Genomic DNA, 25,932 nt, shown 5'->3' with positions numbered 1-25,932 from the left:
TTGAGTTTTCCAAAACATCATTTTCAAATAAATAATTATGTATTTAGGCAACGTCCATCTTGACAGCTTGACATTTGTCTATTGACATAATATTATGAACCTAACGGTTATCTAACCTTCTTTTCTACAAGAAAACTAGAAAAGAGCTGATAACTCTTAAACGGCTGAACCAATTTTTTTAGATTATAGCTAAGAACACTCTCGATCAAGCCACCTATCAAAAAAAAAAAACTAAATTAAAATCGGTTCATTCGTTTAGGCGCTACGATGCCACAGACAGATACACAGATACACAGATACACAGACACACAGATACACAGATACACACGTCAAACTTATAACACCCCTCTTTTTGGGTCGGGGGTTAAAAACTGAGACTGGTGCTTGAAATTTTGCAGCCCAAATAGACCGTAGTCTATGCTAGGGCTGACAAAAATAAAGACTAATTTATTTTAAGATTAAAAAAATAAAAAATAAATCGAAGGTTATTAAGTTATTTAATAAGTTATAGGTATTGTATAAAAATAAAATTTTAATTTTTGTTATAGATAGTTTGTACCTACATCAGTGTTAAAAGGTATAATATTTCAAAATATCACACTAATATTATAAAGGCGAAAGTTTGTATGTGTGTGTGTGTGTGTGTGTGTGTGTGTGTATGTTTGTTACTCCTTCACGCAACAACTACTGGACGGATTGGGCTGAAATTTAGAATGGAGATAGATTATACTCTGGATTAGCACATAGGCTACTTTTTATCCCGAAGAGTTCCCACGGGATTTTTAAAAAACTACATCCACGCTAACGAAGTCGCGGGCATCAATCAGCTAGTAATTTATAAAGATAGGATAAAGTGATTTATTGAGGTGACTTTATTTTCTTAGGTAGGTAGGTAGGTAGGTACTATTAAGTTCTTTACATGATTGACAGATATTCTTCTTTAGCATTTAGTTTTATGATATCTGTCAGTCTACTGTTAATATTCTAACTGTATTATATCCATAGACAAGTCTGTAAGTTTATAATACATATACGTACCTATAGTACGCGACAGGTCGAGATGGCAATTGAGGTACGTATTAGGCGGGGGGAAGCCCCTTACATTCGCACGTTACCCGCGCTATCCCGCACTGGGCTAGGTTTTAGGTAAGTATAAGTATATATAGGTAAGTAGGTACCTACCTACTTAATACTCAGAAAACATAAGCAAAGCTTGCAATGTTTTTGACAGCCGATAGTCATATCTATAGGTCAACGAAATCTATGGTTTTTTTTTTATAAAGAATATTAGCCACTTTAAAATGACTAATATTCCCCTTTCCTCTCCAACTAAGCGTCAGGCTTGTGCTAGGAGTAGGTACGACAATAGTGCAACGGGCGGGGTTTGAACCGTCGACCTTTCGGTTTTCAGTCCACTCCTTTACCGGTTGAGCTATTGAGGCTTAAAGTTTAGTTGAGTGAGGTTGAGTGTTGCCATTTCCTAAAAATAATTTACTGCAGTGTTCCTAGTCTGTTAAATTTAATTTGTTCCATTCAAAACCTATCCCCTTCAAGGCACTTTCTCCCTAATAGGTACAATCAGCAACACAGCTAGGTTTGCAGTTTGCACCCGCCCATAGTCGCTTGTACCTACTGGCGGGTGCAAACCTACTTTTGTTGCTGACCGTGCCTAAAATTATAGGTAAGTAGTCATCGTTTGAGGAGGCTTTGAGGAAATTCCTCAATAGGAAGTAGGTAGGTAGGTCTGTACCTATGAATATTTTTCCTTCTGATCGTCTTGAGTATCTAGGTGAGTACTTACCTGTTAGGTAATTATCTATCTACCTGATTAGGTATAGGTACGTCTTATAGGTTGACCTACCTAGGTAGGTACTTAGGTAGGTATCTGACCCTTTACCTTTTTTTTCCGCTGGTAAAAATGCAAATACGCATGCCGCTCAAAAGCAGGTATGTGGGGCTCACTAGCAATGCATTTGATGCTGCATTCATATAGCATACCCACTAAAAAACCCAGCGGTGCCGTCCTACTCCAAAAACAGAAACGTAGAAAGTTAAGATAAACGTAGAGAATTAAGTAGGTAAGTAGGTAGGTAAATACGTATAGGTCGAGCAGAGGTTCCCAAACTTTTTTCTCATAGATCACTTACAAAATTTTGCTGGTTCCAATCCAATGGATCTCCTGCACCTACCTAGTACATTTCTACCGTATTCCCAAAACTCCGCAAAAATGCGAAGATTAGATCTAAGAAACTGGAATGTGTTCCAACCACGAATTAAGTAGGTAGGTACCTAATAGTTTTCGAAAAAACTGAGAATTTATTGATTAATTAATTAATTGATTGTGCTCTGAGTGGATGTCAAAAAAGTAAAGTTGGCCAATCAAAAAAGTGATTCCATACAACTTTACTTTTTTGACATCTACTCACAGCACAAGGAACTAATCAATTTTCACTTAGGTACCTATTTCATTTAGAAAACTCTCCATTCGGAGTGGTACAAATGAAAATAAATACCTACCTACTTATAGTAGGTATATATTTTTTTTGTTGTAGATATTTACCTATTCAAATAGGTATATAATTGTTTCACTATTAATACCTAATATTATTATTGTTATCATATTACCTACATTGTATTACCTTGTACCTAATACTTATGATGACAGTCGTAACATAATTTAACATATCGTAACATCTTAAAATACTTCTTATAATTACTATTACCTATTAGGTAGGTATACATTGCTACATTGATAGGTTAAGTCAACCCAACATTTTAAGTAGGTAGGTAGGTACCTACCTACCTAGTTCTTCACTATCAAAAGCAGATAAATTTTCGTGGATCCCTGATAACGAATTGTCAACCCCCATTTTTTGTCTCGCTAACCTAGACCCCCGGCGAGTCTCCCGTGGACCCCTGGGGGTCCACATGGACTTCTCTAGGAAGTAATGATATAGAGATTATAGGACGAGGTATCAAAAACCTTACTCAAATCTAGCTAGGTAAGTAGTAGGTATCTCTTCCTACCTACCAAATATAAAGTTCAATGACCTTACATCTATCTTTTCATTACGAGCAAGTCTCCATAATCAATTTATCATTCAATAGGTGTTGCTGCGATCGTTATTCATGGAGCCTCCGCAAATATAAACACAGGTAACAAAAACACCAACATAGGTATAAGAGCGCGCTGTAAATCTGACAAGGCGAAACAACTAGTCGCAGACCGGCCGGTTTTTTGCCTATAAAGATTTGTTTTGTCGCCGGCTCCAAGCGAGCGTCTCTCTCCAAATCCCATAAACATGAACTCGACTTTTTCCCCCACCCATCGAGGCGGCTACCTTTGAAGAGGCGGGGCTCACTTAGAGTGGGGATACGACGCCCAATCGCGTTGAGCGTTTCCAGACTGAAATGGAGGAGGGATAGAAAAGCTGGATTTCGATTGGTTGAAATTTCCTCGCTCCGCCTCATGGGTGGGGCGAAAATTGCTCTCTCCTTCGTCAGTGGGGCGTCTCTATCAGATCGCGCGCCAGTCTGTGTTGAGATTCCGGAGTGTGAGGACGTCATGCGAGCATGCTCGCTCGGGAGGATCTCTGACGCGCAGGATGGGCGGGCACGCTCCGCCGCCGCGCATACAAACAACTGTGATAGATTAACTTAACTAATTAATTATAATAAATACCTAAATAGTAAACTTTAGTTAGCCCGTCCGTGTAAGACTTTGAGAGACAGTGTGTTTTGTGAAGCCGCCCCTATGATCGTCCCAATGGCAGCGTATGCACAATTCGGCTATTCCTACCCGTCCGCTTCTCAGGTCAGTAATCATAATATAATCAATAGTCTCTACTATCTTAACACTCTACCGAGATAGGTAGGACGGTAGGATCCTGTACCTATCCTGGTATACCTACTACTAAGTCACACCCGCGCAACCGCCAGTCTGTCGAGGAACGAACACAGGTTTTAGTGCAAGCCCCACATAACCCCTCCGTTTCCCTGACGAAGGGGTATGCCGTCAGGCATTTTCTGTTTATAGAAAAAAAGTCATGATGTTACAATCACACTGCGTGCTAAAAATATCGCCTGTTGTACCTGCTTACTTATTTCTTATACTTACCTTATCATTCTTTGGATAAATATATGGATATATATATGTATGGATTTATATATGGATCTCTACATCTTTATATATCTTACTTAACAATATGTGTTAGTATTCAGATAGCTATCTGTCTAGGTTAAGAAATGATACCTATGTAATACCTATTATAACTATTTAAATTATTATTAACTGCATAAGTACCGTTAGGCCTACTTAGATCTCCTTTCCATACATTAATTTTCATTCGAAATTATTAGGTAACAGTAACTAGGCTACCTACCCTAATTGAGATTTAAGAGAGTTCGTTGTTAAGAGCGCAGTTTAAAATAATAAACTTCTATGACTCTACTAAACATTTAAGTTTTTCTTAGATAGGTGTATTTACCTAATTTAAATTACTAGGTAGGTAAGTATGTATTCTTTCTTATACCTACCTAGGGAAATTATACTAACAGTAAAAGTTTGTCGGGTTCAAATAGATAACGATTTCGACTTTGCGCCATATTGTGATGTCTTAGTTGGATATATACCTATTTACATTCAATTACCGGAATACTTATATTTTTATTAATTCAATAGATACCTACCTAAATAATTTAAAAACATAAGTAAAATAATAAATGTAAGTTAAATAATGTGAAAACATTAATATGTTAGTGGTCAATGCAACACCAAGGTCCTATCTATTATTAACTAGCCGATGCCCGCGACTTCGCCCGCGTGGATTTAGGTTTTTCGAAATCCCGTGGGAACTCTTCGATTTTCCGGGATAAAAAGTAGCCTATGTGCTAATCCAGGGTATAATCTATCTCCATTCTAAATTTCAGCCCAATCCGTCCAGTAGTTTTTGCGTAAAGGAGTAACAAACATACACACACACACACATACAAACTTTCGCCTTTATAATATTAGTATGATCTATCAAAATATAGTTGTCAGGTTATTGACCTTCCTATTCCTACTTTGTATGTAAGTACCTACCTAAGTAGGTATTTACTGAACATCTGACAACGGCTGATCGTTTCCACACATTTTTAACCCCCGACCCAAAAAGAGGGGTGTTATAAGTTTGACGTGTGTATCTGTGTGTCTGTGTATCTGTGTATCTGTGTATCTGTCTGTGGCTTCGTAGCGCCTAAACGAATGAACCGATTTTAATTTACTTTTTTTTGTTTGAAAGGTGGCGTGATCGAGAGTGTTCTTAGCTATAATCCAAAAAAATTGGTTCAGCCGTTTATAAAAGTTATCAGCTATTTTCTAGTTTTCTTGTAGAAAAGAAGGTTAGATAACCCTTAGGTTCATAATATTCAAGTGTCAATTGACAAATGTCAAGCTGTCAAGATGGACGTTGCCTAGATATACATAATTATTTATTTGAAAATGATTTGTCGGGGGTGTTGAAAATTTTTAATTTACACTTGTTATTAGGTACCTACCTAGTGGAGAGGTGTCATGAAGGGACAAAAATCTTTTATTGAAGATTTTGAAAACTGTATGATAGATAAATAGAACGTTTTAGGTACAAATTAAAGTAGGTACCTATACCTAATTATTCTGTACTTATTCTATACCTAACAACAAACTAAAACACAACCACTGTAAAACAAATTGTGAAAACGATCGATTTAAAACAACCTTATAGTGTCCCATTCATGCCTAGATGGTTTTGAATGGGACAATGCTGTTCATGAAAGTCACAGCCTATGTATGTTATACTTTGGATGAAACAGCTTTCTAACTTTGAAATAATTATTTAAATCGGTTCACTAGTTTCCAGTTTCAAAGTTAATTGGTTACAAACAAATAAAAAATCTTACCTCTTCATTATACCTACCGTAGAGATTAGTAACATCCATTCATTCAAACATCTTAACTTTATCTAGCTAGGTGCATCTCAAATCTAAATAAAATTGGAGTGTCTGTCTGTAATTTCGAAATAACTACCGCATATTAAAGTCATATGGTTATTTGAACGATACCATAACTGAATCACACGTTTTTAAAATTTTTGTCTGTCTGTCTGTCTGTCTGTCTGTCTGTCTGTTTGAAAAGGCTAATCTTCGGAACGGCTGAACCGATTTTAACGGGATTTTCACACACATGTAGAGGATTGACCAGGGTGTAACATAGGCTACTTTTTTAACCGACTTTCAAGAAGGGAGTTGTTTTTTTTTACCTATGTACACCAAAATCTCCGAGATTTCTGAACCGATTTGCGTCATTTCTTTTTTAATCGATAGAGGAACTTTGCGACATTATTTCATAAAAAATTTGGATTCCAACTCCTCAATCCTGATGCTGCAGGGGATCTGACTAATCCACGCGTGCGAAGCTGCGGGCATCAGCTAGTACTTAATGAGATTCTGATTCCTGATAGGTTTTCTACTTACCTAAGTTATAACATTACGAGTAAGACCGACACCTGTAAGTAACAAAATTTTGGTAGAGTTTTGTGTGCAATAAAGTTTTCTATCTTATCTATTTATCTAAATACCTATCTAGTAACTATTTGTTTACTTGCCTATATCGTTAAAGTTACCTACTTAGGTAGATCGCTGAAATTGCAATCAATGTAGCAAAGGTAACCTATTTACCGTCGCTCGGCGCATTCTCTCCGACGCGACGCAATCCGACTTAGGTACCTACCTATCTAGATTCTAGATACCTAGGTCGGTACTTACTAAAATGAGAAAAACAATGTACCTACTTAGATTTTTTTCCTTGTAAATCGTTATTTTCAAGTGAGAGTTCGCAGGTAAGCAAGTAGGCAGAAGACAAATGACTCTACTTTCTGCATAAAATATTTTTAGTTTAGTCTATGGTTTAGTTACATTCATCAACATATCTCCATTCACCGGCCCACTACTGAGCGTAGGTCTCCTCTCAGAATGAGACCAGCTTAGGTCATAGTCTGCCACGCTGGCCGTGCGGATTGACATCCTACCTATTAAATCTACTTCATACATTTTTGAAAATATTATGCAGATTTTCAGATTCCCTGACAACGTTTTCTTCCACCGTTAGGTAGGTATAGTAGGACCTACCTACTTAGGTAGAGTCTAATAGGTATAAATTCAAATTCAAATTCAAAATATTTTTATTCAATTAGACTGTTACAAGTTCTTTTGAATCGTCAAAAGCATCTACCACTGGTTCGAAATGCCTTACCTACCGAGAAGAACCAGCAAGAAACTCGGCGGTTGCTCTTTTCAAAGATTTGATATACAATATTATGCCATGTATAAAAGCAATTGAAGTCCTGCGCTTGCTGGAGCGAATTGCAGGTCAGATCCACGCTTTTTTATCATTTACATAATCTTCGATAGAATAATATGCTTTTCTCAGGAGCATATTTTATCTCTATCACTAACATATTAAGTACTTAGATAATATATGCGAAAGTGTGTTTATTTGTTGGTTTGTCCTTCAATCACGTCTCAAACGAGCAAAGGATCGACGTAATATTTTGTATGGGTATAGTTAAAGACCTGGAGAGTGTCTTATGCTACTTTTATCCCGAAAAATCAAAGAATTCCCGCAGGATTTTTAAAAACCTAAATCAGTAAGGCATCAGTTCGTGTGCTAAGTAGGTAGGTATATACTTACTTACCTACTTTTAGATTAATAATAGAAATAGATCCCAAAACGGAGTCCTACGGTCCTATGTCAATTCGAATTAACTAGAGTTAGGCACCTGCCTATCTTGCCTGACTGACAAAGTTGGTTATGTCTAGTTTTTATTATAAAAACTAGCTGATGCCCGTGACTTCGTTCGCGTGTATGTAGGTTTTTTAAAATTCCCGTGGGAACTCTTTGATTTTCCGGGGTAAAAAGTAGCCTATGTGCTAATCCAGGGTATAATCTATATCCATTCTAAATTTCAGCCCAATCCGTCCAGTAGTTTTTGCGTGAAGGAGTAACAAACATACACACACACACACACATATACAAACTTCTCCTTTATAATATTAAGTGTGATAATTATGTAGGTATTAAGTAGATAAGCAATGGACTAACAGCCCGTGAGGGCTAGACCTTCGTTAGATATTAAGCTAACTGACTGACTGATCTATCAACGCTCAGTTCAAACTACTGGATGGATCGAGATGAAAGGCATGCAGATAGCTATTATGACGTAGACATCCGCTAAGAAAGGATATTTTTTTTTTAATTCACTATAGGTAAGCGCTTTGAAAATTGAATCTGTCCCTAAGGGGATAAAATAGGGGTTTGAAATTTGTATAGTTCGTCGCGTATAGACAGACGTCGCGGCAAAAACTAGTTTTATAAAAGCTGATAGTTTCTCTGCGTATTGTCCCCAACACAAGTAAGAAGGATTAACGACTATGAAGTTTGGATCATGATGGCTTTGGCAGATAACAGATAATAAAGACGTATCTTACCTATATCTTTGGTCAAATATAAAGTACCTATTAATTTTTAAATTTTCTTGGAATAGTATTAGAAATCACATCATGCATTGCCAGACACTTAGTATCGTGGCAATTCCCTGCCAGACACGGGACACCCCTAAACTTTAAAGTCTTTCAGATTTTATAAAATAACGTAGGTCTGGTCCCCACAGACTCTGTCTTTATAATAAGCATATCCAATATAGAAAATGATATAAAAACTGGAATCACTTTATTAGTGGGTACATTATACTTATATATTTCTTGTCCTTCATCAATTACACGCTATCAACACCTCTCAATTTGTTTTTGTCTGTCATTGACTAATTAGGTTCGCAAGACCTTTAATTACTTTTCATGTCAACTTTGTACCTAGGTACCTAGGTACAGCTGCCTAGATAAGCTATGATAGTCAAGCGGTTAGAACGTCCGGCTCGAAATCGGAAGTAGAGGGTTCGATTCCAGCACGCATCTCTAACTTATCAGCTATGTGCGTTTTTAAGCAATTAAATATCACTTGCTTTAACGGTGAAGGAAAAACATCGTAAGGAAACCTACCTACAGGCCTGAGAGTTCTCCATGTTCTCAAAGGTATGTGAAGTCTGCCAATCCGCATCGGGCCAGCGTGGCAGACTAAAGGCGCATTTTCACTAGGCGACATGTCGCAGATACTTGTCGCTCGACATTCACGTAGTTGTCTCTGTAAAAGTTGTGGGACAATGTCCCGCGACATATGACTCGTTCTCATTGGCCAGTCGTGACCAGTATGTCGTCCGAGGAAGTAGTGCTGTTCAGTGCAGTGGAACACAAAGCGACACACGTTCTCACCACTCAAAGCCTGCCCGGCGATTGTCGAGGGACACGAAGGTCGCGCGCGTCGACGCTCGCAGACCATCGACTAGCGACAAGTTGCGCGACACGTAAATGTCCCAAGCGACGTCGGACGACGTCGGGCGATATCGCGCGGGACACGTGAATTTCGTGTCGAGCGACAGAGTCGCGCAACAAATGTCCCCTAGTGAAAATGCGGCTTAAGCCTAAACCCTTCTCACTCTGAGAAGAGACCCGTGCTCAGTAGTGGGCCGGCAATGGGTTGATCATGATGACCTAGGTACAGGTATCTTCCTATTTTTAACATACCTAGGTACCTACTTCTTCATTTTACTTACAGCCGTGACAGCCTTGTGGTTAAAATGACGGCCTCCTAATCCGGCGCTCCGGAGTGCGATTCCACTTGCTTTTAAACAACTAAGTAAATAGATAAACATAATAATAATTAATTATTACTACACGTGTCACTTGCTTTGCGAAGGAAACATTGTAGTTATACCCTTTTGATTGAAATCACGAACTCTGAACTCATTGTTAGCCCAGTTTTAGGCCGTAGGTAAATACCCACTGCTTAGAAATGTCCAGATTAAATAAAGAAGTATTTTGATCAGATAACTCTACAGTATTTTGTTTGTCAGTACATTAATTATTATTATTACGTAATGTTAAGTGTTAATTAATTATGAGTATTTATTATTGGTCTTTTACTATTTGGCTAAAGTCGAAGTCAAGCGTTCGACGTTTCAGGTAAAGTAGTTAAACCGTTGATCCTATTTGGCCAACGAAGCGTACCTACCTACTAATATCTATTTGAAGTTTATAACACAACCAGCTGATGCCCACTTGTTCACATGACTTTGTTCCCGTTGACTTAAATTTTTAAAAATCCCGTGGGAACTCTTTGATTTTCTGGGATAAAAAGTGGCCTGTCACTATCCGGGTGAAAATCACCATGACATGGTTGAAGGACCAACTAACCAAGAAACTAACAAACACACTTTCGCATTTAGTAGTTAGATAGTTATAGGTAGGTACCTACCTAATATGGAGAGTGATTTCTTTTTATTAACATCCGACGCAAACAGAGGGGTGTTATTTATCTGTGTATCTGTTTGTGGCACCGTAGCGCTCAAACAGATGGACCGATTTGAATGCGGTTTTTAGGGTACCCAACCTAAAGGGTGGCAACGGGGCCATATTACTAAGCCTCCTATGTCCGTCCGTCTGTCAGCAAGTGTCCCATGAATAGGAGACTAGGCTATCTAGTATACTAGTACTTACTAGCTGTAGCTAGGTACTTTAATTACCTATACCTACTTAGCTATTGATTATGGCGGTGAATTCATCCGCTAAAACAATCGATGTAAAAATTATGTAGTTACTTCGTTGTTAAAGTTTTTAAAGCGTCGTATAAAAATTGCATGACATGAATAAGTATTGCGAATACATGGGGCAAAAAATCTCCTTGAATCTCCCATAAAGGCAACACTTGTAAGTAATTTTCTATAAATAATTCAGTTTGATATTTCGAAAAAACCGGTCAACCCCGAGTCGGACTAGTACAGGAAGGTTTCCGTACCATCCTACAGGATATAGAAATATATAATATTTAGGTATACATTGGGGCAAATAAAACACTACCTATAATTTTAGAGTTTAGTTGCTGTAATGATATCTGCCGTAGGTAGGTACATGGCCAACTAGTTCATACAATTATGACGTGTTAAAGACGTCTGCCGTAACAATACATGCAAAATTGGGATGATGACTACGTCAAAAATAAATTATTTCTTAGGAATTATTAAATAGAGTGTCTTCTTCGTAAAATCCACGTCCGCTGTTATTTTTGAGTTTGCTAACTATTTTTAATTATCGATTTAACTGAAAAAGTACGTCAAATTATGTCAAATATTTATGACGTCACATCTGTGAACTTCATACAAGCTTCCTCACTAAGCAAGCGTTTGGACGTTTTATTAAAAGTTACTAATTTGACTAGAGCGGCAACAGAAGTACCTACAGACGACAGAAAGACAGACAGACATACAGCAGACACTTAGTAGTAGCACAGTTTTACGGTAATAGAGTCCTAATTGCATCTTTCGGGTACTGAACCCTAAAAAGATACCATTATAACACCAATGCCACTAAGTATAAAGATTTAAAAGTTCACATTCATGTATTTTCTTTGTTATTGAGGGTTTAATGAGGTTCCCTTGAGGATTTATTTAATAACTAGCGCGACTTCGCCCGCGTGGATTTACGTTTTTCGAAATCCCGTGGGGACTCTTTGATTTTCCGGGATAAAAAGTAGCTTATGTGCTAATCCAGGATATTATCTATCTCCATTCCAAATTTCAGCCAAATCCGTCTAGTAGTTTTTGCGTGAAGGAGTAACAAACATACACACACACATACACACAAACTTTTGCCTTTATAATATTAGTGTGATAGGTAAATACTAGGTAGGTACTAGTACAGTCTAATTTACAAATTGCGTTAGATGATGCCCTTACTTCGCGTGGAACCACCAGCAAGCAGCCAGATAACACCAGAAAGTTAGCTTAGCTTAGCACAGCAAAGTGTAGCATAGCTAAATGTTGATTAGTCATCCTGCCATCGTTTGAGTGAACAGTCCGCCGGCTCTTGACCTATGAATTAGCGACAAGGCACGTTGCGAAGTGGCATGCGTGGAACAGCGCTTTTCTACCATATCTGGGCTATTGAGCATTAAAACTAGTAAGCCTCAGGTCTATAGAGGCCACTTTGACTTGCTTAGACTTACCACACTGTTAAAACGAGACAGCGTTATACTGCTGGCGTAAATCTGTTTCTGAAACTTAAGTCTATTTAAAGTCAAAGTACGTTCTATAGATTCAATCTAACGTGCTTGAGTTACGCCTACCTAGTCCTTTGTAACCCCCGACCCAAAAATAGGGGTGTTATAAGTTTGACGTGTGTATCTGTGTATCTGCAGTCTGTGGCATCGTAGCTTCTAAACTAATGAACCGATTTTGATTTAGTTTTTTTTGTTTGAAAGGTGGCTTGATCGAGAGTATTATTAGCTATAATCCAAGAAAATCGGTTCAGCCGTTTGAAAGTTATCGGCTCTTTTCTTGTCATTTCTGTAATCTTCACTTGTCGGGGGTGTTATAAATTTTTAATTTACACTTGTTTAAGCATTTACTGATTTTTCCCACTATCAGGTTTGACTAGAGAGACTTTAACACCTATACCTACTTACAATCACTACCTATTATGATAATATAAGGTCTCACAGTCCGCTCGAACGCACAGTGAGTACGTTCCACCAATCAGATCACTGTGTCACGACAGTTTTAAATCATGTGATTGGTGAAATCGAGTGCGTTCGAACGCACTGTGACACCTCATAGCTTATACAGGTTGTAACCAACTTAACGTTATTATTTTACTACCTAAGCACAATCCAATGGCAATAACCATTTGCCTGATTCTGTAATTTTAGTTGGTTTTTGCAAACCCGCATTGTATAGCGTGCAAATCTCGGGTCAATGCCCCACCTACGACGCGGCATTGTCTTCAAGTGACCTAGTTACGGAACGTTTGTTGACCCCTAGTGTCAGTCAGATGAGCTTTATTTGCAACTAGCTGATACCCGCGACTTCGTTCGCGTGGATGTAGGTTTTTTAAAATTCCCGTGGGAACTCTTTGATTTTCCGGGATAAAAAGTAGCCTATGTGCTAATCCAGGGTATAATCTATCTCCATTCTAAATTTCAGCCCAATCCGTCCAGTAGTTTTTGCGTGAAGGAGTAACAAACATACACACACACACACACACACATACAAACTTTCTCCTTTATAATATTAGTGTGATATATTGTGAACTTTTAAAAATACAGTATTTTTTGAATTTTTTTTTCGTAGTTTTCTTTATGTTATCGTATCAGTAACTATCAGTACTGTCACCTGTCTTCGTATTACTCTTGTTTGAACCACCAGCAGCCAGAGAGCACCAGAAAGTTCGCTTAGCTGAGCACAACAAAGTGTAGCATAGCTCAATGTTGATTGAAACTCCACCGGCTCTCGATCTATGAATTAGCGACAAGGCACGTCGCGGAGTGGCATTGCGTGGAACAGCGCTTTTCTACCATATCGGGGCTATTAAGCATTAACTGGACGGAATGGTCAATTGCATTCGTTCAATTAGACGGAAAATTGTTGAGAGATCATGCATACAAACGCGTTCAGTGTTTACTAACTCGAAGCGCATTAAAGTGCACTATGTAACCGCCGCTTTATTGATTAAGCGATTTTTAATAGCCTGGGCGTTAAAGGGAACGTACACTTATCCGAGCCCTCCGAGCCGAACGCGTCGAACGAAACGAATTTTGGAATTCTGTACATAATATATGAAATCTCATGAAACCTCACACACTTCCTCCGCGCATCGAAGATTCGGACGATTCGACGCGGTAAAGTGTGCGAGAGTTCATGAGATTTCATATACAGAGTTCTAAAATTCGTTTCGTTCGACTCGTACGACGCGTTCGGTTCGGATAAGTGTGCGTTTACCTTAAGACTGAAATCTATTGAGCGTACTCTGACTTTGCTTACTGCTTTTAATTCTAGAGTTATAGAGCGCACTTTGACTTACGATTGAGTTAAATAGGAACATTGCTAAATTGCATTGAACAGGTGCTAAATGACTTACGGCCTTTGACTGTAACTACCTACAGCCACATATCACATTACATCGGCCGTCGAAAAAGCACCCAAACGTAACTTGACCATTTTGCCCACCCGTGGGACGTTACGTGGGTAAACAATGAGGATGACCAATAAACGGAGTCTATAAAAAGACAATAACAATCGCCAAAGTGCGGACCGATTGTGCGGGATTTGTTAATAGGCTAAAATAAAGGTGCGCAGCGCCGCCGGGCGAGCTTAAGGGTACATTTCCACGGGTCGCAGCCGTGATTGACACACGACGAACGCACCGCAGCTGACGCGGTAATAGACATTATTTTTTTTAAATTCATTATAGGCAAGCGCTCGGCCACAATCATTTGATGGAAAGTGATGATGTGGCCTAGGATGGGACGCGTTCACCTAGAAAATGCCTATTCACTCTTGTTTTAAAGATACTCGGATTGTAATTGGTAGGAAACACGGATTGCGGAAGAGTATTCCAAACCTTAGCCATGCGTATGAGGAATGATGACGCAAAACGTTTCGTGCGCGTAGATGGTAGTTCTCTCCCTGTGAGTCGCATTCCCCATTACTGAGGGTCGTGAGTAGTAACCCTTTTCGTAATCGGCATTGGCAACCTTTACCACACCTTTGAGTCCAATAAGGAGAGTCTCAGGCATGCAACTTTCATCAGGATGTTTTCCTTCCGTTTAAAGTGTGATAGCTAAACGCAGGCAAAAGTTAAAGTTGCGTGCCCAGAATCGAACCCTGGACCCCACAAATAAGAGGCCGACATCTTAACCACTAGGCTATCACCGTTTAAGCAGTCAACATAAGTAAATATAAAAAATAAAAAGTATCAAATAGGTACGTTTATTCCTACCTAGTTAGTAGTTACGACCTAAGCCGTCCTTTTCCACTATCAGCTTTCACTAGAGAGACCTCAGTGTGAAAATTTAGCATCTAGTTATTAGTATTGTCGCGCCAGCCGCAGCCGCGTTGCGACCGTCGCGTCGCGCGTGTCAATCGCTTCGATCACGACCTACGGAACTCCACCTTAAGGCTTATAAATAACGTTTAACCGGGCCGGATCCGGAGCCGGGGGACCGGGCCGGATTATGAGGTCGGAGGAATCAATTAAACTGTGGCACCGGAGCGGACTTTCATTGTGGACTTTTGCCGTGACCTCCCAACGGATTTTCAGATAAATGGATTTTAGGCGCAGTGTTGCGTTGCCGCTCGCATATGGCGCGGGTTTTTATTTTACTAGATGATGCCCGCGACTTCGTTCGCGTGGATGTAGGTTTTCAAAATCTACCTCAAGCAGCTATCCCAAGTTTTACTATGTGCTATTAGTCCGTACGAAATGGCTCATCCCGCACCATTATAACTCTAAGGTCAACTGTCATATCAAAAGCACCAAAAGTACGGTTCACCTTTGAAATAACGACTAAAATCCTACTTTTGACATGATATTTGACACATAAAGTTAAAATGGTGCGTGAAAACTCATTTTTTACGCATTATACTTATATTTAATTTGACCAACCTTAGATTATAAGAATAAAGCAAACCCAATCAAATCCAATTTCTTATGTTATTAAGTAAACATGGTAATAAATTAAGAGGGTACACGGTTCTCAAATTGGCGCGTTTGCAATTGATTTGTCGCAGCTTTTGCATTCGACTCAACGGCGATGAGCGAGCCGCATGAGATTTTGCTGCATATGCAAGTGAGTTTTTTTTAATTTTGTTAAGTTTTGCTATTTTAAAACTTGAAGTTTAATAATCAGCACTATAAACAGGAACAACATGGACATTTTGACGATTTTTAATTAGAAATCTATCAAAACCTCTTTATTTCCTATTAACATTATATTTTGGTGAATGCAAAGTCAACCTTAAGAGAATACTTAGCGGCTCTTCAAATTCAAATTCAAATTCAAATGTTTTATTCAAAGTAGGTACAAATGTACACTTTTTGAACGTCATAAATAAAATAATTCAATCCTAAAACATAAAATATAAATTAATTGTACAATTTTAAGCTAGGTAAATAAATTTCAGTACGAATACAATGTCAATAGCTATAAAATTAACATATAACATAATTAACAATATTATTATCAATAATGATGAGATGTAACATTAGGTACTTCATTGTGTTAGAGGAGCTGTCCAAGCATCCTTATCCGATATATAATCGTTTAAATTGTAATAACCTTTCTTGCACAGGTTTTTTTTAATGTACCGTTTAAACCTCCCTTCTGGTAAACTTTGAACTTCGAACGGAATTTTATTGTAATAGCGAACACCGCTGCCCAAAAACGACTCGCTTACTTTTTTTAGTCGAAACCTCTGGGTTTCCAATTTATTTTTATATCGTGTGTTAATATTATGCCGTTCATAATTAGTTCTAAGATTTCCTATATTTTTACGAACATACATAATATTTTCATATATATATTGACTCGCTACTGTCAATATATTGCTCTCTTTAAATATTTCTCTTAGCGATTCACGTGGACTTAAGTTGTAAATGGCGCGAACTGCTCGTTTTTGTAATAGGAATATGGTTTTAATATCGGCAGCTCGGCCCCACAACAAGATACCATATGCCATTAGACTATGGAAGTAACTAAAATAAACAATTTTAGCTGTGGACACATCAGTCAGCTGTCTAATTTTTCGTATAGCATAAGCAGCAGAACTCAATTTTTTTGATAGTTTACGGATATGACTTCCCCATTGAAGCTTACAGTCGATACCTATGCCAAGAAACACTGTATCTTCCACTAACTTTAACTTGTCATGGCCTAAAAAAATGTCAGTGTCTATCTGCCGGACATTAGGAAGGGTAAATTTAATGCATTTAGTTTTTTTGGAGTTTAACAGCAGATTGTTCGCTGTGAACCAGTTCAAGACCCGGGACAGAGCAATGTTTACTTCTTCCATGTTAGTGAGCTGTCTTTTTACTTTTAAAAAAAGACAGCTCTTTGTCTTTTGTCTCTTGCAATTATTGTGAAGTATGTAAACGTTGAAGGCTGAACCAGAACATTTTGGTTATTAAATTGTGCAGATTCCTTAGAGATTCTTATGTATATAACGGTACGGTTGACTATAATTCACCTAGGTATAAAATTTCCATTAAAAATTGAAAAAACCACTACCAAACTCAATCTAATCACATTTCTCATGTTATTAAGTAAACATTAATAAATTAGGACGGTACACGATTCTCAAACTGGCGCGTTTCAGCCGGTTGCATTCGCGCGCAAGATTACGTTGATAGTCGTTGCAATCGATTATTCGCAGCTTTTGCACTCGACTCGACGGCGATGAGCGAGCCGCATGAGATATTGCTGCATATGCGAGTGAGTTTTTTTTTAAATTTTGCTGAGCGTGATTTACTTGACGGTCGCCCGTCGATTACCTAAATATGATACGAGTATTATTGTTGCTATCCCTATCTGTCCTGGTTCGTGTATTCTCGGTATTAGCTCGGTACATTCATTATAACCAATTCAGATTGTTGTGATTGGCTGAATTAATGCTGTTCTTGCTTCAACAGTGAGTTTTTAACCGATTTCAAAAAAGGAGGAAGTTCTCAATTCGTCGGAATTTTTTTGGTCATGCGTCGTCTCCACTTCCGAACTTTCCGGCTCCATTCGCTTCTGAAAACATTACACCCCTTTTTGGGCAGTTGCATAAAATCCTCTCTTTCTTGTTTACAAAAGAATAAAAAAACCATCGCCCATGTAGGTAGACCTTACCTATTTATAGATAATTTTATGCGATCCATAATAACCATTAATCGGCCGATTGTCATGAAACCGCGCGCATTACTCAAGTTTCGAAAACGCCATAGTAATTTTAACGATCGATGTTGCGTTCACGACTCTTTAGTACGAGTAATTAAGCGAGATGGGAAATGACAATTTTATTTTTACGGGTCAACTATAAAGCTGTGGTCAAGTAAAACGCGTAGTTGCATAACGCTCGTAAAACATTGAATACAGTATGATTCCCGCCACTCCAGCAAAGGGAACTAAAATGAGTCTCAGTTTGATCCTGGATCGATGATATGACAAAAATTAGGCTATGGTGACCTAAAACCAAAGAAAAATAGCTTTAGCTCCTTTAGGGACACCTGCATCTAATGTACTAATATTTGACGCCTGCCAGTGACGTCGAAGCTGCGATGTTTTGTTAGAAGTTCCCTAAGTGTTGTGAACTGTGACTCCAGTCGTTACTACTACGTCACGTGTCAGGACGTATTTATTGTGTTAATTTTTATTAAAGCCAAGTGTCTCCCCTCCCCTCCTCCCCCTGCCAAGTTAATGACTTTACAAAATAACGAGTAGGTTATAAATAATCGAGCAATTTATAAAATTTACTTGGAGTCGTATAGGTAATGTTCATTGCAAAATTAGATGAAGTTGTTAGTTGTGTAAAACAGCTAGTAAATATTATTGTGACTAGCAACTACGGAACGCTACGGACACGCTATCGACGCTTTTTTTTAATATTTTATTTAAATTTGGTGGTCACTAGATTTATCTGAACCTAGTATCAGACTGCTAAATTATTCGTATTTAAATCTCGTAAGATTCAGTCCCGACCATTACCGTCCCGCGTACTATTTGACCCACTTTCGTGCTGTGGGATCACGCGGTATGTTTGACCAAGGCTCAATGCATTAACATGCTATACGCTCGGCTGCACGGGAACTGCGTGGAATCCTTCTATAGGCTGCCATTATTGAAACGTTGCGAGGTGTGTCTTAATTGACTGATCTCCATGATTGGTAAGTATTCAGGGCCAAGTGACATTTAAACTGTAACGCATTATGGTACACCATCATCATCATCATTTTTAGTGTTCCGTACCTCAAAAGGAAAAACGGAACCATTATAGGATCACTTTATTGTCTGTCTGTCTGTCGGTCTGTCCGTCGTGTCTGACAAGAAACCTATAGGGTACTTCCCGTTAACCTAGAATCATCAAATTTGGTAGGTACTAGGTAGGTAGGTCTTATAGCACAAGTACAGGAATAAATCTGAAAACCGCGAATTTGTGGTAACACCATTAAAAAAAATTAAAATGTGTTTCAGTTTTCAATGTAAGATAACTATACCAAGTGGGGTATCATATGAAAGGGCTTTACCTGTACCTACATTCTAAAACAGATATGGGCATCAACTTTTTTTTTCTTCAGATATAAGTTAGCCCTTGACTGCAATCTCACCTGGTGGTAAGTGATGATGCAGTCTAAGATGGAAGTGGGCTAACTTGGAAGGGGTGTGGCAGTTTTTTAACCGACTTCAAAAAAAGGAGGAGGTTCTCAATTCGTCGGAATCTTTTTTTTTTTTTAATGTATGTTCACTGATTACTCAAAGACCCCTGAACCGATTTGTTTTTTTGTTTGAAAGGGTATGCTGTGCACAGTATACCCTTTAAACTTACCCTTTGGTGGTCCCATATAAATTTAGTGAAGATCTGATGAATATCTTCGGAGATGGAGAACAGAACTCCTCAATGGATAAGAGCAAATTGCTCGCGATCAGTGTAATAGCTTAGTAAACAGTAGGGTTTTAACTGTGTAACACTGTTTAAAAATTGTGAAATAAAAAAATTTCAAAAGAATAATAAAATTGTGGTTTTTGAAGTCGGTTTTATTTTTCTTTTGAAAATTTTATTAAGTCCATACCTCCATCCCTTTGGTTTCTACACGGCATCGTACCGAAACGCTAAATTGCGTAGCGGTACGGCTTTGCCCGTAGGATGGTAACTAGCCACAGCCGAAGCCTCCAACCAGACAAGCTAGTATTAAAATGCCAAGGTTATTATTATATTTATTAAATAAAAGCTTCCAAAAGTTGCATGAATTTTCAAAACGGGTCTTTCATATTATTACCTATCGTGTATGGTGGCAGTACCGAGCGCGATACACAGCAATGCATCGCTCGGGCTATAAATGAGTTACTCGTAGATACATATTGCGGTTAAATAGCGGGAATTCGGGCGTCGGAGTTATCGTGCAATCCGCCTGACGATAATTGAATGGAATTGCGTTAAATATCCATTGCTTAATAATTGTTGCTACGGATGCACTGATCATATTCACGCCTATAGCATACAGGAGGTCGATTGCGGAAAGCTGCATCAATCATCATTACAATCGCAATCGTTGTGATTGGCTGAATTTATGGTATTCTTATTGCAACAATGCATTATAGCCAATAGTGAGTGAGAGTTAACCAATCAGAGGTGATTGCGAGCGTGTCATTGTAGCTGTCATTTAATCGAGCACATATTTTCGCCCATGGAGGGACTGGCAAGGATCTTGAGGTACCTAGTAGCTTAAACCATCATCATCATCAACAACGGATTGACGTTCACATCTGGTCATATATCTCTTGTAGGGAGTTCCTCACGCCACGTTCTTGCACCGCCACTATCCAACAGCTCCTTGCGACTCGTTTGATATCGTCTGTCTACCTACTGAGGGGTCTACCAAGTACCAACTTTGTAATTTCCGGTACGAGGTTGCCATTCTAGCACCTTGGGACCCCCAACAACGTCTTTCGTGTTTTCAAACTATGTGCCCTGCCCTGCGTTTCAGCTCCGAATCCATTTTTGCTATGTCGGTTATTTTGGTTCTCCTGCGAATCTCCTCATTTCTCATTTCAACACGTAGAGAAACTCCAAGCATAGCTCTCTCCATCGGCCACTGAGCTTTCTTATCAAGCCCATAGTTAGCGACCATGTTTTGGAACTATATGTTATCCTTGGCTTCACGCAGTATTTGAAGACTTCGGTCTTACTTCTTCTTCTATCGAAGTTTGGCAACCATCAGGCCTATCAGCACTTGGACGCTGCTGCACGGAAAAGAGATCGGGTACTCTTCCCATTTCATTGGCGTAAACTCTTGAGCCACGATGCTCTTCTTGGGCCAGGTGGTCTTCTGCCGGCTATTTTCCCCTGAATCATAAACTGAAGGAGGTCATTTTTGCTATTTCTCACAATGTGGTCGAAGTACTCGTCTTTGGTCTTGCTAATCCATACTAATATAATATATGCGAAAGTGTGTCTGTCTGTCTGCTAGAGTTTCACGGCCTAATAGTAACCGATTTGGATCTTTGGTACAGAGTCAGCTTATATCCCGGGGACGGAGATAGATACTTTACATGCCCCGAAAAACAAAGAGTTCCCACGGGATTTTTAAAACCAAATTCGACGCAGACGAAGTCGCGGACATCATCTAGGTGATAATAATTTTTACTTACTGACTAAAGTGATTGTCTTCATCGCGACATAAATCCATTACAAAGCAATGTACCTAGTCTCGTTCTATATACAGGACAATAATTTAATCCTTTATATAGTACTTACAACGAGTCTCAACGGATGCGTTCATCTGTGGGCGTAGGCTCGACGCCAAACTACCCGCTCTGCCAGCTCCATATTTAAATTGCGTTTTAAGCGACCATTTACAATCCGCGACGCGAATATTTTATCTTTCATCCTGTATGATGCACTAGTTGATGTCCGCGACTGCGCTCGCGTGGAGTCATTTCTTCTTTTTCAACTACGCATGACCTATGCCAAAGTCAAATTGTTGCTTGGTATCAAATAATAATTATTATTAAAAAAAGAATACCTATCTGAGTTCGTTGTGGGCTCTTCCAGACTTGGGCGCGGTTGGAATCCTCGTAGCTTTAGTTTTAAGTTTACGTAGGTAATTAATTATCATCACTAAGTATATCATTTTTCAAATCTAACAAATCGGTCAAACAAAAGGTGTACAATAGTAGGTACCTATTTTGAATAAATGAGTTTGATTTCATTTGATTTGGTTTATTTCAGTCAGTGTATATTTAGGTTTTTTCAACAGCCCGTAGGAACTCTTCGATTTTAAGGGATAAAACTTGGCTTATATTCCTCCCAAACTTGACAGTTCTAGAAGAGAAATGTTAGCAGAGAAGAAAGAGAGTGAATGCATAGGCACCTTCTGGACAGACGCTTTATCATCTTCTGTTTGGTGTGATAGCAGTCAAGCGGAAGCCTACTTTTACCTATCTATGTACAGTTTGAAAAAAGTTTTTGTATAAAGTGATATCAAAGACTTCACAAAATGCATTTCGCGAATTACGATTTCACCTAAGTATATCGTAGAGATAATATCCGACTTCGTCGTTCTTGCGGTTACGCAAATTGTGGGATTTATATCTGTGTTGAGAGTTGATACCACATGATACATAAATATTATTATACACAAAAAGTGGCGATAGCTTAGTGATTAAAACGTCCGCCTCCCAATCGTGAGCTCAAGGGTTCAACCTCTAACATTTCGGAGTTACAATTTACTGGCTTTAACAGTGAAGAAAAATATCGTGGGAAACTTGCTTGCCTGAAAGTTCTCCGTAATATTCTCAGAGGAATGTAGGTAAAGTCTCCCAAAACCGCACTGGGCCAGCGGGGCCGACTATGGCCTAAACTATTTTTATTCTAAGAGGAGAGCTATGAGACCGCCATCTTAACCACTAGACTATCTAAACTCGTTAAAGAAAGTAAGTATTAAAATCGACTTGAAATTAAGTTGAGCGGCTTACTTCTCATAATAATCATTTTCAAAACGCGTCCAAGAGTATAATTTTCGGAAGTAGTAGGTACCTACCTAATTGTGTATTTTACTTTGGCTCGGATGTACCCCACCAGTCGGTTCTTTAAACTCGTGGGTTATTATAAGGGTGCGTTTTCACTGAAGCGGAGCTTAGCGGGAGTGTGTTTTCGACCAATCAGATTACTGATTACATTATATAATATTAGTATTTACATAGTAGGGGAGAAGATAATTGATAATAATTCCTTGCAGCTTTTATTTTGATAATAAACTTCGACGGCATTAAAATGACGAGAGGCTAATAACTCGATTTCACAGTAAAACGCCCTGTGATTTGGCGTTTGACATACCCAGTGCTGCCAACATTAAAATGGAGTTGTGGCATTGACTAATACAAATTCAAGAATCAACAAAATCCCCTGCCCCTGTGTCAAGATGCCTCCTTCTCCACTACGCTAGGTATGCAATTATGTTCTTGAAGCAACTCAATTATCGCCATTTCGGTGCGATATTGTTATAATTATAAGTGGATAGGTATACCTATAGACTTCAGTTTGACTGTAATCACACCAAACAGATGATGCAGCCTAGGTGGAGCACGCCTGCCCAGAAGGTGCATATTCACTCTTCTTTTGAAGGTACCAATATTATAGCTAGCAGGAAAAACGGAAGCCGGAAGGGCATTCCATATTGATAACAGTACGTAATAAAAACGAGGAAGCAAATCTCTTCGTACGGGTCCGCGTGGGATTTTGACTGTATAGGGATGCAGACCTTGCCGATGCCTCCTCACACACTTATTTTGGAGTACCCTATCATCATTATGAACCAATAGACGTCAACTGCTGGACGTAGATCTCTTGTAGGGAGGGACCTCCAAGTTCCCCACGCCACGGTCTTGCGTCTAAGTCCAGTGGCTCCCTGCTACTCTTTTGATGTCGCCTGTCCACCTAATGGTACGTCATCCAACGCTGCGCTTTCCAATGCGGCAGAGCGGGCAGGGCGCCTACTTAGTTCGAAAAACCGATAAACGTTGGGGTCTCAAGGTGCTAGAATGGCGACCTCGCGCCGGAGCACCCTATATTATCCCAAAAATACATGTTCGCCTCTTCATGTGAGACCTATACTTTAAAGTTTAAAGCTGCCGTTTAAATGGACTCCTGTGCGTCAAACCTCGAGACTCTACTGTAAAGGTGCAGACACATTACTGCGTTAGGTGGATTGTGAGGTGTGCCCACAGAAATCAGAATAAGGATGATCTATAGAGCGTAGCTACTTTGACTTTATTCTGACTTTTTGTCAGCAGATAACGCTGTCTCGTTTTAACAGAATTCTAAGCCTGATCAAAGTCAAAGTCCACTCTATAAATCTCAGCCTTAGTGAAGTAGTGTAACATGTGTAGGGCCATAGTGCGTTATTGTAAAAGTAAACTTATTTTCATAGTAATTATAGTTTAATTTACGTTGCTTTGGATTTCCGAATTACTGAAGTGATAACTTCGATGATTAGATTTTGGGATGAGAAAAACTTTTTGCGTCTCTACTGTCTAATGAATAAAGTAGGTAGGTCATCGTTACTTAGTACATGTTGCGGACCTTTGTGGAGCTGAGTATTTGCTTTTATAGTACCTAAGGTGGTATTGTATAGTAAAGAGCAACTGCTGAGTTTCTCGCCGGCTCTTCTCAGTAGAATTATCATTCCGAACCGGTGGTAGAATCACAGATGTGGTATAAGAGAAGTTGTTCGACATGAAATAGGTAAATATGATTTTGAATGTGCTGCCAGTTGCCCCACACCACAAACAGATGTGTTTGCACCTTTAAAAGCCCCAATCATTTTAATAATCGGTTATCGATTTGGATGGCGTGCCTCTTAAAGGACCAACATTTAGTGTGTTTCCAGCCCGCGGCTACTTCTCTATACATAAATTATCTACACATGTTTAAACCGCGAATATGATGTCTGTGCATTGATTTTCAACAATGGTTCAAAACGGGATTGAGTAGGTATACTATTGAAATTTTTTCTGTCTTAAAAAATCTTCCTACTCTGTCATAAATATTTTAATCAAATTCAGTTTTTCCCCCTTATGTGTGCTACCTAGAACTACCTAGCTGCCAAATTTCATGATTCTAGGTCAACGGGAAGTACTCTATAGGTTTTTCTATAGACACGACGACACGTTGACCTAGAGTCATGAAGGTAGGTAGGGTAGGTCTTATAGCACAAGTAAAGGGAAAAATCCGATAACCGCGAATTTGTGGTGTGGTTTTTGATTTATTATGCAAAATGTCTAAAAACTACCCGAGTACGGAACCTTCGGTGCGCGAGTCTAACTCGCACTTGGCCGGTTTTTTTCCTTTTGAGGAACGGAACCATTAGCTGACCAAGTCACAGGCAACAACTAGTCAAGGATTATAATACTTATTAATTTTGTTTTTAATCCACGGCCTACCGTTACGACATCGTCAAGTTATCTCCGATCTGATCTCGTCTTATAATTTACGTAAATTCGTATAATAAGTTCGGACAACAATCTAATTATTATAATGACCTCTTTAACATATCCCGTTGGGCCGAAATTGGAGCGAGCTTTTGTGATCATGTCTCTAATGTAAAGCTGTGTCCATGCTAGCAGTCTTGTGGTGCTGCCTTACCCTTGAACCCTTATACTTTCACTTTGTTTTGTTTTGTTTCACTGACAGACAGACAGTCAAACCTATAGATTCCTTCCTGTTGACCTAGAATTATAAAATTCGGCGGGTAGGTAGGTCTTATAGCACACGTATAGGGAAACGTCCGAAAACCATGAATTCGTACGTTCGTGTAGTTCATTCTGGTGTAGTTCAAATTGTGGCGTCTGAAACTATACCAGAGTGAACTAGAGTGAGCAAATTCTCTCCTGAATCGACATCCGTCAAATAAGTATTAGGCTATCGGTGATGTGACATTAAAGTAAAATAGTCGTTTCATAGGCTGCCTCGTAATGTAGGTTATATTGGACGCGTGCCAGTGACGTCAAAGCTTCGACGTTTTGTTACAAGTTCCTTAACTGATGAGAACTGGTGACATTACCCTCTTTATCAAAACCAGCTAATATGGAAGCAATATAATGACCCCCTTAACATACCAGAGTGAACTAGAGTGAGCAAATTCTCGGTTTTGATCCTGAATCGACATCTGTCAAATATTAGGCTATGGGTGACGTGAAATTAAATTAAAATAGTCATTTCATAGCTTATCTAGCGTCAAATGTAGGTAGCCAGGTAACATTTGACGCGTGCCACT

General features: G+C 38.9%; 1 protein-coding gene across 1 annotated transcript in view; it reads left to right on the top strand.

Moving 5' to 3' along the window:
• The first annotated feature begins 3,546 nt into the window (after nucleotides 1-3,546).
• The window catches only part of LOC123880436 (homeobox protein araucan-like), a 119,450-nt gene continuing 97,064 nt past the window's right edge, over nucleotides 3,547-25,932 (top strand). The window contains exon 1 of the mRNA XM_045928562.1: nucleotides 3,547-3,814. Coding sequence (XP_045784518.1) covers nucleotides 3,755-3,814 — 60 coding nt within the window. The 5' untranslated portion in view covers nucleotides 3,547-3,754. The remainder of the gene's footprint in view (nucleotides 3,815-25,932) is intronic.

The sequence above is a fragment of the Maniola jurtina genome, chromosome Z, assembly GCF_905333055.1.
Source record: "Maniola jurtina chromosome Z, ilManJurt1.1, whole genome shotgun sequence".
Classification (NCBI taxonomy): domain Eukaryota; kingdom Metazoa; phylum Arthropoda; class Insecta; order Lepidoptera; family Nymphalidae; genus Maniola; species Maniola jurtina.
The sequence above is the reverse complement of the archived record's forward strand: the minus strand, read 5'-3'. Positions and strand labels throughout refer to the sequence as shown.